The following is an 18,143-nucleotide window of genomic DNA, read 5'->3' as shown; positions in this document are numbered from 1 at the left end:
TGCTTTGAGCTCTCTTCTTTCCCTTCTCTACATACTCTCTCTCGATGAATTCATTAGCTCCCATTTGTTTAAATCTCTTCATAGAGATGAGTCTCAGAGCTACATATCCAGCCCCAGTCTCTCTCCTGAGTTCCAGTCTCCATCACTGCCCACTGTTCACCTGGGAAATGGTCATTTCTCCAAGGATATCCTGCAGGCGTTTCAAAACGAACATGTCCAAAACAGAATTCGTTATCTTTCCAACTTCCCTGTTTCTGTGGAGGGTACTATCATTCTTCTAGTCTTCCAGGTATGCAACCTCACAGTCTTCCTTGACTCCTCACTTTCACTAAGCTCACATCACCAACATCATTATCTTCACAGCTAGCATTTACATGGCACCTACCATTTACCAAGCACTGTGCTAAGCACTTTACAAATATTATCACATTTGATCCTCAAAACAACCCTGGGAGGGAGATGCTATTATTATCCCCATTTTACAGCTGAGGAAACTGATGCCAATAAAGGCTAAGTAACTTGCCCAAAGTCATTCAGATATTAGTATTTTGAGGCTGGATTTAAACTCAGGTCTTCCTGACTCTCCAGGCCCAGTACTCTATCCACTGTACCACCTAACTACCTATTTAACCATCTGTCAAATCTTATCAATTATATCTTCAGATCTCTCATGTTCATCACTTCCTCTTCACTCACTTGGCCATCATCTTACTTCTGGCCCTTACTGCCCCTCACCTGGATTACTTTATAAGCCTCCTAACTGGTCTCCCTGAATCTGGTCTCTCCTCTCTCCAAACCATCCTTCTGAGACTTGCGAAAGGAATATTACTAAATTATAGGGCTAATCCTGTCACTCTCCTGGTAATAAACTCTAGTGGCTGCCAAATACCTCGAGACCAAATATAAACTCTCCTGTTTGGCATTTAAAGTCCTTTATAACTTGGCTCCAACCTAGCTTTCCGGACTTATTAAAAATACATCACCTTCCTCCACACACTCTGTGGTTCAGAAAAACTATCACTCAGTCAACAAGCATCTACCTAGCCTTTGTCTTCTTCACACAACATTCTACCTCCTATCTCTGTGCCTTTGTCACCCTTCCTAGTTCCCCTCCCAACCCCCACTTTATCTCTCAGAACCCCCAGTTGACTTCAAAACTCAGTTCAAATGCCACTTGCTACATATGACACCATTCCTGATTCCCTGCAGGGGCCACCCCACTCAAATTACCTTGTCTTTACTTTGTCTATACTTATATGTGTACGTGTTGTTTCCCTGATGGACTGGAAGTGTCTTTAGGGCAGGATCTAGTTCATTTTCTGTCCTTTCACCCCCAGTGCCTGGCACTTAGTAAACACTTTTGATTGATCAATTCTATGCACAGGTTTTTGTGTATTATTATTAGTGAGGATTTCTAGGTCACTGGTTTGAATTTAGCCCTGAATCTACATTAAAAAAAAAAGTATTTCCAAGATAAGAATGGCAAGGAAAGTCAAGTCTCATTACCATTCTTATGAGGCAGGAGTTTTCATCACAAAAACCTTAACTCAAGTTGATAAGAACTAATAGTGTCAGAGGTGAGTGTTTCCAGGGCAGAGACCTTAAATCGATAACAGGCTAAAAAATGTGTATGGGAGGAAAGTATTATACCTAAATAGCCATAAAGGCTTTCCTCAAATCAACAATCATTTATTGCCTACTACGTACAAAGCACAATTGCATACAATCAACTTCTCAATTTTTGTTTAAATTGCTTAAAATGTTCAAATTGAACATTAGAAATGACATAATCCTGAAGTATTTTAACGAAATATTGTAAGTTTTAAAATGAAAACATATCATAAATGACATAAACATCAACTATAATAATTTCACCCAATAATTTAAGCAATGTGAATTAACTGCCCCAACAAGGAGTTCCAAAGAGCCCAGAAAGCATCTTTGTCAGCAAACAACTGACTTACTTGACAGAATTGATTGCCAAAGTCAACACCAGGTCAGAATATCAATTTATAAAACCTTATGAAAAAGGATGATGGACAATTTATGAGCAGTTATTATCTCAAAGAGCAGAGTGAAGCAACAGAGAGAGCCAGTTTAAAGAAAGCTATACAAGCTACCCAACTAAACAAAATCATCTCCAAGGACAGCAAAAGACAAAAATGAGAAGAACTACAAACACAAAAATGGAAAAGCTTTGTGAAAACTATTTTAACAAACCCTATTTTCCATGAAGGGTGGTAGAACCACCATACTTAGACCCTAATGTCAGCCTCAGACATGTTTATTGAGGAAATAGAATTGGTACTAAAGAGAACAAAGATGTAAAAGGCAACAGACTGGACCAGGTACATATTGAGGTTATCTGAAGGAAAGGAAGATAATACCAAAGGTGTGGGGAAAAAAAATCTCAGACTCAAGAGTCAAATGACTTGGTTATATAGCCAGCAGGTGTCAGAAGTGAGACTTAAACCTAACCTTCCTAGTTCCAACCCAATTTTCTTCCCATTGTGTCACAAGGCCCTTTTTCTCACACACTGTACGTTTACAAAATTATGACAATAAACAAGGTTAACTTGTGATCTCAATACAAGGAGACAAAATCGACTCAACAGGTGTCACTGAGATTTAGAATGACCAAAATATGACTATGAAATAGTATATATTTTATTCAAAAGGAACTGAACAGATAAAGGGAATGGTACTGTTGATTAAGAAGTTATATTTACATATGGAATTCAGGATCTAGAGAGGGGAGCATGTTGACTAGAACACGGCTGAGGATGTATGGTAGGAGAAAAAAGAAATGTTTTTGCTTTTTGCTTGGATTGATGGAATAACAATGACAGACGAAGGCAATACAGCAGAAGTTCTCAATTACAAGTCACCTGGAAAAAGTAGGAATTAAATGAGGAATTTAGGAAACAAATTACAAACCCAACCCAGAAAAAAGGATGTTGAAATAATGGAGGATTTCAATATTTTGGGATACATATTATATCTCTCTTTGCCAAAAGCACAGCAGCTGACAAATTCTTTGTTAATTCAATGACAATTTAACTTTATCAAATACGGAGGAACTGTTCAAGGGATCTGCTGGTTTTGGAACAAGACCTGATTTCACTGGTTGATAAAATGAAAAATGATGGGACTACTGGGAGAAAGTAACTACCTGCTCTTAGAATCCATGATGAAGAAACAAGTGAAAGTTACTGTTAATATAAATGTTATTAATAACATACATTCTGGGTATGGGGGCAGTAAATTTCAAAGAATTCAGAGGAAAAAAAGTAAGACCTCGTGGCCTAAAACTATAAGAGACAGCCCAAGGTGGACAGGAAGAATAAAATTCTAGTGACCCACTTACAAACTATTTCTGAGGAGGGAAAAAGGGGAGGCCTTTGAGGAAACAGATGTAGTTACAGCAGGAACCCACTGCCGAGCAGTTCTTACAGTGATGTAAACTAATGGCACAGTCCTGTACCAGCTCTGAATGCTAAAGACAACCAAAAGGCTACTTTTTTTTCTCCTTAAGCTACGTGGGGCATGAGAGAAAGATCAAACTATCTGAAGTGAATAAGAAAATGACAACAAGACGGAGAGATGGGAAAATTCCTTAAGTCTTACTTAGCTTCCATTTCTCTATCAAGGAGCATGACTTTTCAGACTGGAAGGAGAGAATAAAAATGATGAAGGAGCTAAATCCAAAGCAAAGGAGGAAATGGTTAAGAGAGTACTTGGGTACCTTCAGTGAGCTCCACTTATCATCAGAGCTGGACAGATTATAACCAAATGCCCTGGTGTGTGTGATAGCTGAGCTCCGCAATAATTTCTAAAACATGATGGCAAACAGAAGAGGCGTTACAGGACTGGAGCAAATGCTGTCCTGATTTTCAAGAAATGGACACGGTTTGCACATGTATAACCTGTATCAAATTCCTTACTGTCCCAGAGAGGGGGGAAGGGAGAAGAAAGGGAGAGAATTTGGAACTCAAAATTTTAAAAAATGAATGTTAAAAATTGTCTTAAATGAAATTGGGGAAAAAAAACATAAAAAAAAAGTAAAAAAGCAATGGATAAGGGAGGAGTCTCCAATCTATGAGCCACTGAGTCTGATTTAGATTCCTGGCAAAATTCTAAAACTTTTTATTTAAGGAATGACTCATGGGCATTTAGAAAAGGAAGCAGTGACTGGTCACTAAGAGCCAGCATGGCTTCATCAAGGATAGGTCATGCCAGACAAATCTTATTTCTTTTTCTGAAAAGGTCATTTGATAAGAGGAATACCACAGAGATGGTAGGTCTGGATTTCAAACATGTGACAACATCTCTCATGCTATTGCTACAGCTAAGATGGTGAAATGTAGGCTCCATGAAAGTACAGTTAAGTACATTCAGAATTGGCTGAACAGTTATTAATGGGCAGCTGTCAACTTGGAAGACAGCCTCTAGTGGAGTGACCTAAAGATCTGTCCTCATTCTCATTTCAGTCAACACTTTTATCAATGACTTAGACAAAGGTACAAATAGCAAGCTTATTAAATTTACAAATGACCTAAGCTAGGAAGGTCAGCTCATACAGTGAATGACAGAATCAAGGATCTGAAAAGATACAAGCTGGCTAGAATGACTGGCCAAATCAAAATAAGATGAAATTTAACAGGGATAAATGTGAAATCCTATACCTGAGTTCAAAAAATTCATTTCAATAGTACCAGATTGAGGGGACACAGTTAAACAATAATTCATGTGGAAAAGACATGGGGCATTAGTGCACTACAAGCTCAATGAGTCAACAATCTGACATCCTATTAGCTACCATTTTGATTCTGTGTTCAAAATAAGGCAGATGTTGATTCTGTTGTACTCTGCCCTTGTCAGACTCTATCTGGAATACACACTTCCCAGTGACCATGCTATGCCTCCTCCAACATCCATCCAGACCTATAAAGAACTGAAGTTATCTTCCGATTGGTAAGCATTTCAGATGCCCAGTCTCAGGCCACCACACCACTTTCCAGACATCTCCATGCCATGTTACATGTATGTACTCTTTTTTTTTTTTTGCCCTGCTTTCCAACTAGAGTTCTGAGAACACTCATGAAACCAGTACTACCAATCCTGGCAAGGGCATCTCAATGAAATGCCTTATTACTCTAATCACCATGCTCTCTGACTTCTCTCTCCAAATCAACACTTACTGATCACCAGTGCCATATATGTTTCATGTTCCTATTAGACTGTAAGCTCTCTGAGGGCAAGGACTGCCCCGATTGCTTGTATTTATGTCCTGGGCTTAGCACAATGTGTGTTACACAGTGTGTAACACACACTGTGTAACTTCTATGTGTAAGTTATACACAGAAACTTATATACAGAAAGTGCAGGCTAAATTTTTTTTTCATTTTTACATTTGTTCATTTATTAATTCATTCATAACATTCAGTTCTGAACACATTTTGGGAAGGACAACGACAAGATGGACTATATGCAGATGAATACAACCAAGAAGGTGAGAAAAATGGAAGACTGAGAAACAGGTAATGGAATTGGGAATATTTAACCTGAAAAAAAAGATGACTTTGGGGAGGTGGTGTAGCAATAAGCATCTTCAAGTATCCAAAGAGCTGTTTTTTATATATACATATATATATAGTTATATATATATATTTTATATATATATAGTTATACATAGTTATTGTTTCTTCCTGAAGGGTAGAAATAGGAATAGTGTATAAAAGTTGCAGAAAGCAGATTAAGCCTCAAGGAAAAAAAATTCTCATCTTCCAGACTACAGGCCATTCACCTACAGTTGGTAGCAAACAGCCCATGTCCCCCCATTGTTCCCTGGATACAACCTGTGGTCAGTTTGGGACCCCCTCGAGGCAGGGAGAGCTCTAAGCTCCTTGTCAGCAACAAGCAGTTTCAGAAGCTGAGACCTTTGCCTCTTTCCCCCAAAGATTTTGGGTCCCATTTGTTTGACAGAGTAATGAGACCTGGACCCCTAAAAGGAAAAAACCATGTCTTTGAAAGCAACCCACCCAGTCCCTGAATTTTCCAGCAGCCTTGATCACTGGCACCTTCACCCAAGGCAATTGGCCCAACCAGCCCAGCTAGATCACCTAATTATCTTATTTGACATTCCTTTCACTGTTGTTCTTGCCCCACCTGAGACTACTTGCATATACTCACCACTCCTTAATCCTATCTAGATCACCTAATTAGCCTATTTGATGTCCTTTCACCTTAGCAAATGACCCACTCTAGATTATTTACCACTCCTTAATCCCATCCAGAGCCTTTCATTGTCATTTTTGTATATAAGCATCAGTCTCACCCTCATTAAATTGAAGGTTCACTAGGAACCCTGCCAGCTTCTTTCTACTGACATTACAATAAACTTTGCCACTGACTGGAAAAAAAAATTCTCCCCAAAGAGAAAGTGGGTTCCGTATCACTAGAAGTACTTGAACAGAGGTTAAGTGACATTTGCTGGATTATTATAAAAGGAGTTTCTGTCCAGACACAAGTTCTAAATTCCCTTCCACATCTGAAATTCTATGAGCAAATATGATATGGTTCAGGGGTCCAGGGACCCCAATATCATGATACGCGGGTCCAGAATTCGACCTAAGCCTTCTTTCAGCCAAAGACCAGGTTTATTAGAACATCCGTCATATTGGGCAGACTCTTAAGGAGTCTGAACATTAGTAACTATTGGCTAGATTATAAGAATCCCAGCAGTGGCTAAATTTTAAGAAATCAGAGCAGTGGCTAGATTATAAGAATCAGAGTATCTTAATGGAGACAAGATGGACCTCATATACAGAAAGCCTGTATGAGGGATCTAGGAGTGGCCAAGTAGTTTGGGGTGACTGGAGGAGAGGCCTAAGGAGATCTGGATGGGAGTGGCAGCAAGCTGGGGAGAAGTGTGGGAAACGGCCAGGGGCCATAGGGAGGTAAAACAATGGAGGGGAGATTGGGTATAGCCACAAGGAAAGGCCAGTTGATGGGATTATAGCCTCAGGCAAATGCCAGAGATTTGGCCATGTGGGAAAATCCAGAGTTTTTCCTCTCTGGGGCCCAGATCCCAATCCCATCAAATATACCTCTAAGACTGCCCTTAGAAAGGGAAGTTTGATTTTTCTCAAAACTCCGTTGGAAATCAACTGGGAGAAGAGGTATTTCATCACTCTGCCATGTGTTTTGGTAGTTCCTTAATGCACATTACCCTGGCAAAGTGAAACTCTGATCTAAAAAATAAAAGAACTTCTTTAATACATTTTCAAACAGCTTGCAAGGACTCTTCCCTTTTCTCCTTCTATATTTATAGGGGAAAGAGAGAGAGAGAGTAAGCAAACTGGTGGAGTCAGGGGAATCCTGGGGCATTACAATGAAGTTTTAACTGTATGTATTTTCAACATGAGATCATAAACTACTTAAAAGCATTTCCCCAGTGAGAGATTACTGCTATTGGCTTTCAAATAAGGGAGAGGAAAAAAACAAGTAAAAAAACCCCAGTATTTGTCTGGCTCTCAGCAGAATGCTCTGAAGGTGGGTATGGCAAGAGGCCAGGCTGGGCGATCAACATTGAAACAGTACAGAAAATTTACATTCTGATTTAAGCACCTTTAAGGACTTCTGAGCTTTGTGAAAGTATGGAGAGAGAAGAGACAAAGGAAAAGTAAGATCCCTCTTCCACATACACACCTACCTTCCAGGTAGGACAACATGGTACGTACTGTTCGTGGGCAGGTAAGTGAATTGGGGGAAAATAAAGAATCTCTCAGGTTTTTCAGTCACCAGTACCTATGTGTGCTTCATGTGAGTGGAAGAAGTCTCTTCTTTTTTGTCTTTCTCTATTTCTTCTGTGTCAAAGTTCCTTATCACTAGTTGGCTTGGTTGGTTTAAGCATTCTGCTGACAAGACTAGAGTCATGAGTTCAAGTCTCTTGGGAATCAGTAAGCTTCCAGAGAGAAGAGGCATTTTTGTTTCTTCCTGCCATCTCAGAATAGGTTTTGCTGTTGGCAGGGGGCTGAGTCAAGAGAATGTGGATGCATCAGCACATATGCCCAGGACAGAAAACAAGGCAAAGTATAGACTGGCCCTCCAGACAGTGGGCCAGTCCCATCACACTCATGCTAAAGGGATAGTATGTGTTTTGCATAGGGAAGAGGGCAGAAGATTTTATGGTAAAGGCAAAGGAGAAAAGAGGAGCTTGTAACCTAGGTGGGGCAAAGACATAAAGAAGTTGGCTGAGCTTTGGGAAGTTACAAACTCAGCATCAGATGCTTCTACAGTCTGCAAAGCATTTTCCTCCTACCTTCAGTGCCTTAGAGCCCATGGTAAATCCTGTTTGTACCATGCCATCTGCTATTCCGAGCCGGTCTATATTGAGCAGAAAAGGAGTGACCAGTGTCACATATGTGGCTCCTGACCATTTCTTGAGATACTTTGGAGCCCAATCTTCAGTGCCTCCACCAACATTATCTAGGACAAAGTCAAACCTGGAAAGGAGAAAACCAAGAAAGTCTGGTAAACCTTTATTCTGAATGGTGGGGAAGAAGCAGCTGAGCGTACAGAAACATTTCTATAACCAAAGAGTAGAAAACCATGTGATGGGTTTTGCCACATATACTTCAGTGACAACTAACAAATAAATTTGCTGAATGTAGCTCTGATATCCAATCTCTATTGTGTGTTCACTTTAAGTGACACAGACTTATTTAAGTGCTGGGACTTCTCACCTTTTTCCCCAAGTGTAGAGAATTCAAGAATAGGTCAAATGTGACCCATTGTGTTATTTCATTTCTAATACATTTAAGAACTGTTTTAGTTTTGAAGGAAATAACCAGGGGTCCTGCCATTCACCCACGTGAAACTCAAGTCACTTTCTAATATACACAAAAAAGATTTTCATCTAACCATTGTCTTCCCTCTTAGGATTTGCTTATAAAATTTGACTTCCTAAATTTCCTTACATTGGGTACTTGTCTGGCTTCACGTAAAACATCACTGGTGAATCCAAGTACCATTCCACAATAACCAAGATGCTTCATATCCCCCAAAGTCTCACCAAATACCATTATCATAGAACTCAGAGAATATCATTTAACAATGAATCCCTGGATCAAGGACATTTGCAATGCTTTGCATGCTGTCCCTGTGTTTGTTTGTTTTTTAATATTAACAGTAGAGGTTCTGAAGTAGGCTACAGATACTTAAGGTCATAGATTTATAACTGGAAGAAGCCTGGAAGCTTAATCAAAATACCATCATTTCTACAGATAAGGAAACTGAGGCCCAAGGCCCTTGGATCCTGTCTAAGGTCACTCAGGTAACATCCAGTGTAGGATTTGAACCCAAGTCCTCTCCTCCGAAGCTATTGCATTTTCCATCAGACCGTACTGTCCTAATTTCATCTAACTAGGAATAAGGTTTCTAAATGAAATCAAGACTTACATATGGGCCCATAGATCAGTTCTTCATCACTGAGTTAGAAAATAATACTGGGTCTAGACCCAAAAGATCTGACTCTGAAGCCCAATTCTGCTATCTGCTATCCAAGGGAAGGAAAGAGTCGCTCCCCCTCACTGGGCCACAGTCTCTTTATCTATAAAGCTGAACTAAATGATCTCTGAAGGCCCTTCCAGTTTTACATCTATGATCCCATGATATGTCAAGGAGCACAAACCCATGCAAGGAGCCTGGTGTGCATCCAATACATATGGCCCTAACCATTTCATTGTACAAAAGGGAAGATCACGTGATCATTCCATAGAGCTACAAGGATTATAAAACACAGGTTTAGAGCTGGAATGAACCGCCAGCCCATCTTCCTCTCCCTTCATTTTATAGATGAGGAAACTGAGGTCCAAGGAGGTTAAATGACTTGAGCAAAGTCACACAAGTAATAAGTGGTAGAAACAGGATTAAAACCCCTGTTCTTTGACTTCAAGTCAGTATTCTTTTTCCCGCAGACTTCAAAAGATGTCTACCAGCAGATTGGCATGCTTACTGGTTAAAAAGAAAACAAGACAAAAATTGCTTTTTTCACAAATCATTTCCCCTTCCTAGCTCCATCAAATGATAAAGTCAGATAGTGGAATTCTTGAAACCTATTACTGATTCTGCATAATAGTTTAAGTCACTGTATGGGGACAGTATAAAAGGTGGCAAACAAAGGCTACTGAATATCAAGCCTTGTGGATTGCAGTTTAGTTAGACTAAAGTGCCCAGGACTGGGGAAGAAGTGGTTCACTTGCTAATTTCTTAAAAGGAAATACTATCTGGAAGTTATTTCATTCTCTTGAAAAATAATTTGTGTCTATAGTCATGTATCAAATACAAAGCAGACGGGCTATCAGCCTGGGGCAGTCACACTGGTCTTAGTCCAAAGCTGCTTTCCCAAGTCTCCCAGTAGAGGAGTGGCCAAGAGAATAGGCAGCTCAGTCTCATCACTAGGTAAGAGCCCAATCGACCAACCAGGGTCTATGACTGCTTTCAGACTCACACCCCTGAGGACTGGCTTGGCATTCCTGTGTCCTGCCATACGGCTGAGGCATGTGAGTAACAGAGGCCTCTGCAGTATGGGCTTCAAGGGAGCAGTGATGACACAGGCTCTTCCCCTCTGTCCTCTAAGACAGTGGGCTCAGTCATTCCTAGTAACACTTTATCAGCTGAAATGACATTATAGAAAATGCAGTGACATCTGTTTTGCCCCTGAACCCTAAGACCCAGGGACTTTCCATCTGATTGGCAACTGAGATTTTCCCCATCTGTTGTTTCCCCCCTAGAACGTGAGCTCCTGGAGAGCAAGGCCTGTCTTCCTTTTCTATCTGCATCCCCAGGGCTTAGCGCAGTGCTCTGCACATAGTAAGCCCTTAATTAGGGCTGCTAGGTGGCGCATAGTGCAGAGTGCTGGACCTGGAGTCAGGAAGACTCATCTTTCTGAGTTCAAATCTGGCCTTGGACACTTACTAGCTCTGTGGCCCTGGGCAAGTGACTTAACCCTGTTTGCCTCCATTTCCTCATCTGTAAAATGAGCTGGAGAAGGACATGGCATATTTTTGGAAATGGTAATATCTTTGCCAAGGAAACCCCAATTGGAATCACAAAGAGCTAGACATGGCTGAAAAGCAATTTAACTTAATGCTTTGCTCGTGCATTCATTCATTCCCACTTCTAAGGACCACCAGAACTGGTGGCAATGCTTCAGACCAGCAACATGGATCCTTGGCCAGTCTGGCTCTCCAAAACCTTGACTACCCACTACCAGCTGAAGCAGCCTAGGGTAGTAATTAAGAGACTGCACCACACATTTCTATTGGCTCTGCATCCTTGGGAAAGTGACAACTCAGTCTCAAAGGCAGACTGGGATCATGGACAGTGTGTTGGACTTGGAATGGGAAGACTAGGCTTCATACCCCCCCCATCAATACTTAATAGCTGTGTGACCACAGGCAAGGAATTCAACCGTTGATAGTAACAATAGTACCTACAAGAACTGTTATGAGACTCCAATGATAGGAGTTATGTAAAGCACTTTGAAAACCTTAAAGTGTTACATATATGTCTATTTATCATAACTGTACTACATCCCTCCAAGAACTGCTGTGAAGAAAGCAACGGGAGTCTTACAGCATCATAGAAACATGATCTATAAAAATAATAACAAATACCTATGATCTGGCTCAAACTAAGAGCACAAAGATTCTTGTGTTTATTTTCTCATTTTAAGTGCAGTGACAGTTGGTGTCTTTGTCCCAAGAGCAAAACTTAGAAAAAGAAACCCCTTGAAACCCCTTGGTAACACCAACTCCGGAACTGCTTGATCCACTGTCTCCGCTGAAGTCTCACCTTGGGAAGCCACTGACCTCCCAACCTTCACACAAAGTGCTTCTCGCAGGGCCTTGCAGCTGAGTGGGGAGGGGTTCTATCTACCTCTACATCTGGCATTTGCTTGGTAAACATCAAGCAAACACACAAGACTTGAATGCAGGCAAGCACAGAACCCTGGCAACTCTCCATGTTGCCATTTAAACACTGATCTTCCTCTTGTTTCTGTTGTGGCCTTATTATGTCAAAACACTAGAGAGGAGGGAAGGAGGGAAATCTGCATTTAGTAAGCACTTATTATGCGCTTGGCACTGTGCTAAGGGCTTTATAAATATCACCTCATTCGATCCTCACAACCATTCTGCAAAGCAGGTGCTAATATTATGTCCATTTTACAGCTGAGGAAACTGAGGCACAGAATGGTTCAGTGACTTTCCCCGGGTCACACAGCTAGTGAATGTCTGAGGCTGATTTAGCACTTGGGTCTTCCTGATTCTAGGCCTACCCCTCTATCTACTGAGCTTCCCTGCTTGACACAGGAAAAGAACAGGGGTTATGCTGTTGACCACGTATTATGTAAATGACACTGCCTCTTAGAGTGTCCAGGTCCTGTGGGGATGGAAGTCAAAGAACAGAATTCAGAATCAATCCTATGCCCTTCTGCTCAAAAACTACATTTTGGAAAGGATGACTGAAAAGGAAAGTCAAATATCACCAGCAATTGCATAGAAATCACAGGTTGTATTAAAAACAGTACAACCAACAAACAAGTTAGACATTTACTTTATACTAACCTCTGATAAACAAAAAGGTGCTATTTCATTTACATCACAGATAATCAATAAGAACAGACAGTTATTCCTAGGGACATCACTCAAAGATATTAGCGCATTTACTTATCATTCTAATGATAAAAAGGAATTTCTTTATAGAGACATCTCTCTAAAGCTATAACTACAGACCAGAATGATACTTGGATATCGAGTCATCCAGAAACAGGACACCCATGCCATCTGCCCAATGCCTCATCTCCCATCTCCCCAGTGTGAAATTGTGTCCATACGTACAGTTTCAAGGATTTCAACTGTTCTTCCACATTTCCTGATCTGTAATCAATTACATCATCTGCTCCAAGCTTCTTTACCAGGTCAGTGGCATCCCTGGAACAAACTGCTGTCACATGGGCGCCCCACGCTTTCAGCAACTAGAAAATAATTTTTTTAAAGGAAATAAAGTTTTAGGGATTAGAAATGAGTAAACGCGTGTCAGCTTAATCTCTGGAGGATACTAAGAGCCTAGTTCTCAAGAGAACAAAAGGAAGTCACCTAAGAAAGAAGCCAAAAAACCAAATAAATTTTTGTTCACCAAAAAAAATCTCACAACCAGTCTAAACAAAAAAAAAAATTAATTAATAAAAGCAACAACCACTGAGATTTCTGTAAGTTTATCATGCTTACATTTATCATCTCCTTAAGTTTGACCTTGCTGGCATGATGTACCCTAAACTCCAACACTGCTAACACTTGTGCACTCCTCTTCACTGAGAGGTGACTGCCTCAGGACAGCTCAAACACTTCCGGACACCAACTCTTAGCTATTCAGTAACAAATGAGGAGGGGCTTGTCATCTAAGTATTTAGCTCAAGTCACTTGCTGGAACAAGAAGACTTTCTAAAGGTTTAGTGAGAAAAATTTGTGTTTTAATGCAAATAGAAAGGATCAGCGGATCACAGATTTGGATCTAAAAGGGCCCCCAGAGGTTATCAAGAGAAAGGATTTGAACCCAAGCCCTCTTACTCCAAATCCAACACACTTTCACTGTATGACACCCCCCCCCCCGTAAGGTATACCAGCTAACTAGGCGTACCGCCTCCCACATACATAGAGCAGTAAGAGTTTGTGGATAGATTGTAGGGAACCTGTGAAGCAGGGAAAAATTACATCTTTACTTTCATTAACCTCAAAGTGAAATTTAGCATTTACCTTAATTACGATTAGCAGCAACAGAGTAATATTAAAATTTATCAGACGAGACAAAAAAGGTCAAGAATCCCCTGGTTCGGAGAATAAGCTACAGTCCAGAATTAGAATTAAACAGAAATAAGAGCCAAATTCTAATTCTGTCAAAGTTAAATGGCAAGAATATTCTAGAAAACTGCTGCATTTTTTTCCTAGTCAATTACAGTGACTTTACAATACGTTCAGCTTTCCAAAAGCTATGTAATTAGGACTACCTGAAGAGCATCTCCTATCACCTATAACTAAGGCAGGACATAGTCTCAAGATAACTAAAGGTCATGGCAGATCAGATGTTAACCTTGCCTGTTCACGAACTTCACCAGAAACCTCTTTACTCTCATAGCTCATACAGCCACAAAAAAGGGCTTTGAAACCCCATGAGAACTTTTCCCATCTCCCTCAACCTTGCCCCACACCTACTTTCTCCAAGCAATAAAGGCCACTGTGTTTATAGTCTGGCAATCTGAAAAAAAAAATTCAGGGATAAAATCATCTAAAATGTATTTTGTTCAAGGACTGAAGTCAAAAGCTGATTGAGTATAATGGCAGTCCCCAATTAGATGCAAATGTGTTAGTAATGTGTTCCAGGAAGAATAGCTCATTAGTGACCATCACTTTCCTAATATTAAAATAAACCTGAAACCATCAAGAAAAAAGGAAATTGCTTTCTAAGCACCTACTTACATTAATTTTAGGTGTGTGTGTGTGTGTGTGTGTGTTTGCACATACACACATATATAGAGAGCTATCTGAGAAGAGGAAAGGAGAGTGTGAAAGGAGCTCGAGGCAGCATGAGCATTAAATCATTAGGAATAATTTATACCACATGGTGAAACAATTCAATAAATTTTCCACCCTTTTTTCCCTTAAGAACTTAATAGTTTTTCTCCCCTAGCTACCTAGCACTTTCATTGTGTATACCTTAATAAAGAACAAACTGGCCAAAAGGTTTAAACAAACAATTTCAATACTGGGAGTTTTTCTACCAATAGCTAAATTTCATATCTTCTCCTCCTTTCCAGGTCCTTTCCCTTCCTATTTTTCCCCCTTTTGTTATCTGAATGAAGAAAAGCACCTGGAAATGTTAAGACATTCTACATTAGTAAGTTTTTCTCCTTGAAGAATCACATTGAGAAGAACGGGTAATGTGTTATATTCTCCTTCTTCTCTGGGCTCTATAGGATGTCTATAAAATGCAGATTTACATATTTAAATAAATTGCAAGGTAAATATAACGCTTTACCTGTGTAGCAAAGGTACCAATTCCACCTGAAGCTCCCAAAATTAGAACACTGCAATGCAAAAGAAATTACAACCATTAATGATACATCCAGCAAGAATACAAGTCAATTAATTAGTGAACAGGCAATAATATTTTGTTGCTATTGAATCAGACACTCTAAGCTACTCCCTGACAATGTGACAGTTTTGTTAGGGGCACTAATTTAAGGTCATTAGGATTTACTGGACTGGGTACATTTACCAAAAGATACTTTGCTGATTTTAAAGAGCTGATATAAGTTCAAAAAGCTTAACCTGACTCACAGTGTGAGCTGTTAGAAACTGCACTTGCAGCTACTGACTTGAAGGAGAAGGGGCAAGGTTGTATTCGGAAACTTCACACTGGAGGTCCCTATGAAATTTCCCTTGACAGATCACAGAAGGCCACTTAGTAGGTTTTTTGGTACTGACTATTAACACCAACTCTGAATTAGCTGCTCACTCTGAAACAAGAAATATCAGTAGCTGATTTGGAATCAAAGCAATTCCTCTTTCAATTTTTTTGTAGAATAGTTAATTTCAATTTCAAAAAAATTCAGAATTTTAAGATTGGACCACAGAGATCCTCTAATCCTAACCCTCATTGTACAAATGAGGAAACTAAGAAGCAGAGAGAGCCAACTGGCCTGCCATGATCAAGCAGCTTTATCACCTTTCTATGAAGAAGAAAAGTATTATTAAACCTATCTTAGAAATAAGTATAAGACTATATCCACATTATACACACACAAAAAAGTCAGTAAACTAAACTTGACCCTGTGATGCTAACTAGGTACATACCCATGCAGACTGGAGAAGAGAAATTTCCATATTACAAGAATATTTATTGTCGCACTTTTTTTTGTAATAACAAATAACTGAAAGGAAAGTGGGTGCCTTTATTATTATTTATTTATTAGGGAAAAGCTAAACAAAATGTGGCTTATGAATGAAATGGAATATTATAATATCAACAATTTGGAGAAACTTGGGAAGACTTGTGGGAACTGACACAGAAAAAAGCAAGCAGAATCAGAATAATTACTGGCATGATGAAGACAATAATGAAAAGGGAAAAAACAATGAAAGACATTAGATCTTTAATCAATGCAGTCTTCAGTCATGACTTCAGAGAACTGATGATAAAGCATGAGATGTAATGGACCATAAGGGTGGAATGAAGCATAAATTTTCAGACGTGGACAATACTGTACATATTTATTACAAGGAAGATTTCTATGGGAAAGGATGGGTGGTGGGAAGAGTCATTGAAGGACATTAATGTAAAAAAAGAGCATCAACTACATAATTTAAAAATATCCACACTTGAGAACATTTTAAATACTGGCTTGCTCTTCTCCACAGGAGATGCAGTTAAATGAAATTAGCATTCAAGGCCCTCTCTGTTTAATCAGGACCATTTCTTTCTTCAACTTTATTTCCTACTCCCTGCACACACTCTGCTCCAACCAAAATGGTCTACTCATCATTCCCTAATCACATGAGGCACATTCCTGCTTCCGTGGCTTTGCTCCAAGATTCCTTTCCCCTCTTCCTTCCCTTACCCCAATAGATCTGGAAGTCGTCTTTGTCCTTTGTCTTTGCATGTACCACCTCTCTTCCAGGGTCAATGAAAGTCATTTCTCTTTCTTGAAGCCCGCTCTGCTTTTGATAATCACTGATTACATTGTGTATGTATATACATATTTATGTATCTAATCAGATTTAGGGCTGGAAAGCACCTAAGACAACATTAAGTCCAACCACAGAAAGATAAAATAATCTTTCTCTGTGTGTGTTGTGTGTGTGTGTGTGTGTGTGTGTGTGTGTGTGTGTGTGCGCGTGTGTGTGTGTGAGAGAGAGAGATATGTATGTATATGTAAACACACACATACACACATCAAATTGAGAAATTGCTAACAAATCATGAGAGTGTGATGAAACTGGTCATGGAGACAGGGAGACCCAGGCTGAAGTCCCACCTTTAATAACTGTGTGGCCTTGGGCAAGTGTTTAACTTCTCAAGCCTCTAAGCAACTCTCTAGGTCTGTAAGTTTCAGAGACAATATCCATCTCCACTGGTAGAAGCTACTCCTCACCAAAAGCTCCACATAGCAATGAAATTACAGTTCTAGTCCCTAATTTATCCCTAAATCATATGTACAGTTATAGGCAAGACAACAGACAAACCTGGACCTTCTCTCCATGGCCAAAGTATGAAATCTAATGCTTGAACACCCAGCAAGTCTTTTTTTACTTCTACAACTTCCAGTGCGCTTTTAGCCCAAAAACTGGTGAATTTATTAAGATAAATTCTTGAACTCTTGGACTGTGATGGCAAATGTCATGGAACACAATTTTACATGGTGTGTGGGTAAGTCATGAAATAAATAGTAACAGGACATTTGATGTTAATGATTCATCACAATATCTTCCAGGAATAGCTTAGAAAACCCATTCCACATTTATCCTCATTTTACAAATGAGGTAGAGAGAAATCATTACAGGTACAAAAACTACCTTTGAGTGACTCTGTTAGTCAGGGAGGGAAAACCAGCCTCAAGCTCATTAAACAACTTGCTTCATTCTAGTGTTTTTTTTGTTGCTTCCCCAACTACACTGTAAGAGCCCCTGAGAGGGGGCACTTTTTGTCCTGCTTTGTTTCTCAGTGGTTAGTAAAGAGCCCTACAGCCCAGCAGTTCTTAATAAGTGTCTAGCGAGGATGGTGACCCAATTAATCAAATCAGCACTCTTTTCTACTTACTTGGGAAAAAATACTACTCCCCCTCGGTAAATGGTCACTGATCTGTAAGTCTGCATTTAAAATGAAATCCAGTAAAGGGAATCTTGAAATTAGTTTTCAGTCCTCAAGCTGAGACACCTGGATAGAAAGGAAACTACCTATGTGAATGTAATGGATTAGTATTATATCATAAGAAATGATGAATAGAGCCAGCATTCAGTGAAACATAGTTAGACTTACAAGAACCAAGGCAGGCTGATGTAAGCCAAACCATGACAGAACAA

The 18,143-nt window shown here is 39.7% G+C and overlaps 1 protein-coding gene across 1 annotated transcript in view; it reads right to left on the bottom strand.

Moving 5' to 3' along the window:
- RTN4IP1 (reticulon 4 interacting protein 1) overlaps positions 1-18,143 on the bottom strand; it is a 54,275-nt gene that overhangs the window by 20,995 nt on the left and 15,137 nt on the right. The window contains 3 exon segments of the mRNA XM_020976950.2: positions 8,324-8,507; positions 12,906-13,042; positions 15,100-15,148. Of these exon segments, the coding sequence (XP_020832609.1) occupies positions 8,324-8,507; positions 12,906-13,042; positions 15,100-15,148 (370 nt within the window).

Source organism: Phascolarctos cinereus, unplaced genomic scaffold (genome assembly GCF_003287225.1).
Source record: "Phascolarctos cinereus isolate Bilbo 61053 unplaced genomic scaffold, phaCin_HiC Scaffold_5;HRSCAF=322, whole genome shotgun sequence".
Classification (NCBI taxonomy): domain Eukaryota; kingdom Metazoa; phylum Chordata; class Mammalia; order Diprotodontia; family Phascolarctidae; genus Phascolarctos; species Phascolarctos cinereus.
The sequence above is the reverse complement of the archived record's forward strand: the minus strand, read 5'-3'. Positions and strand labels throughout refer to the sequence as shown.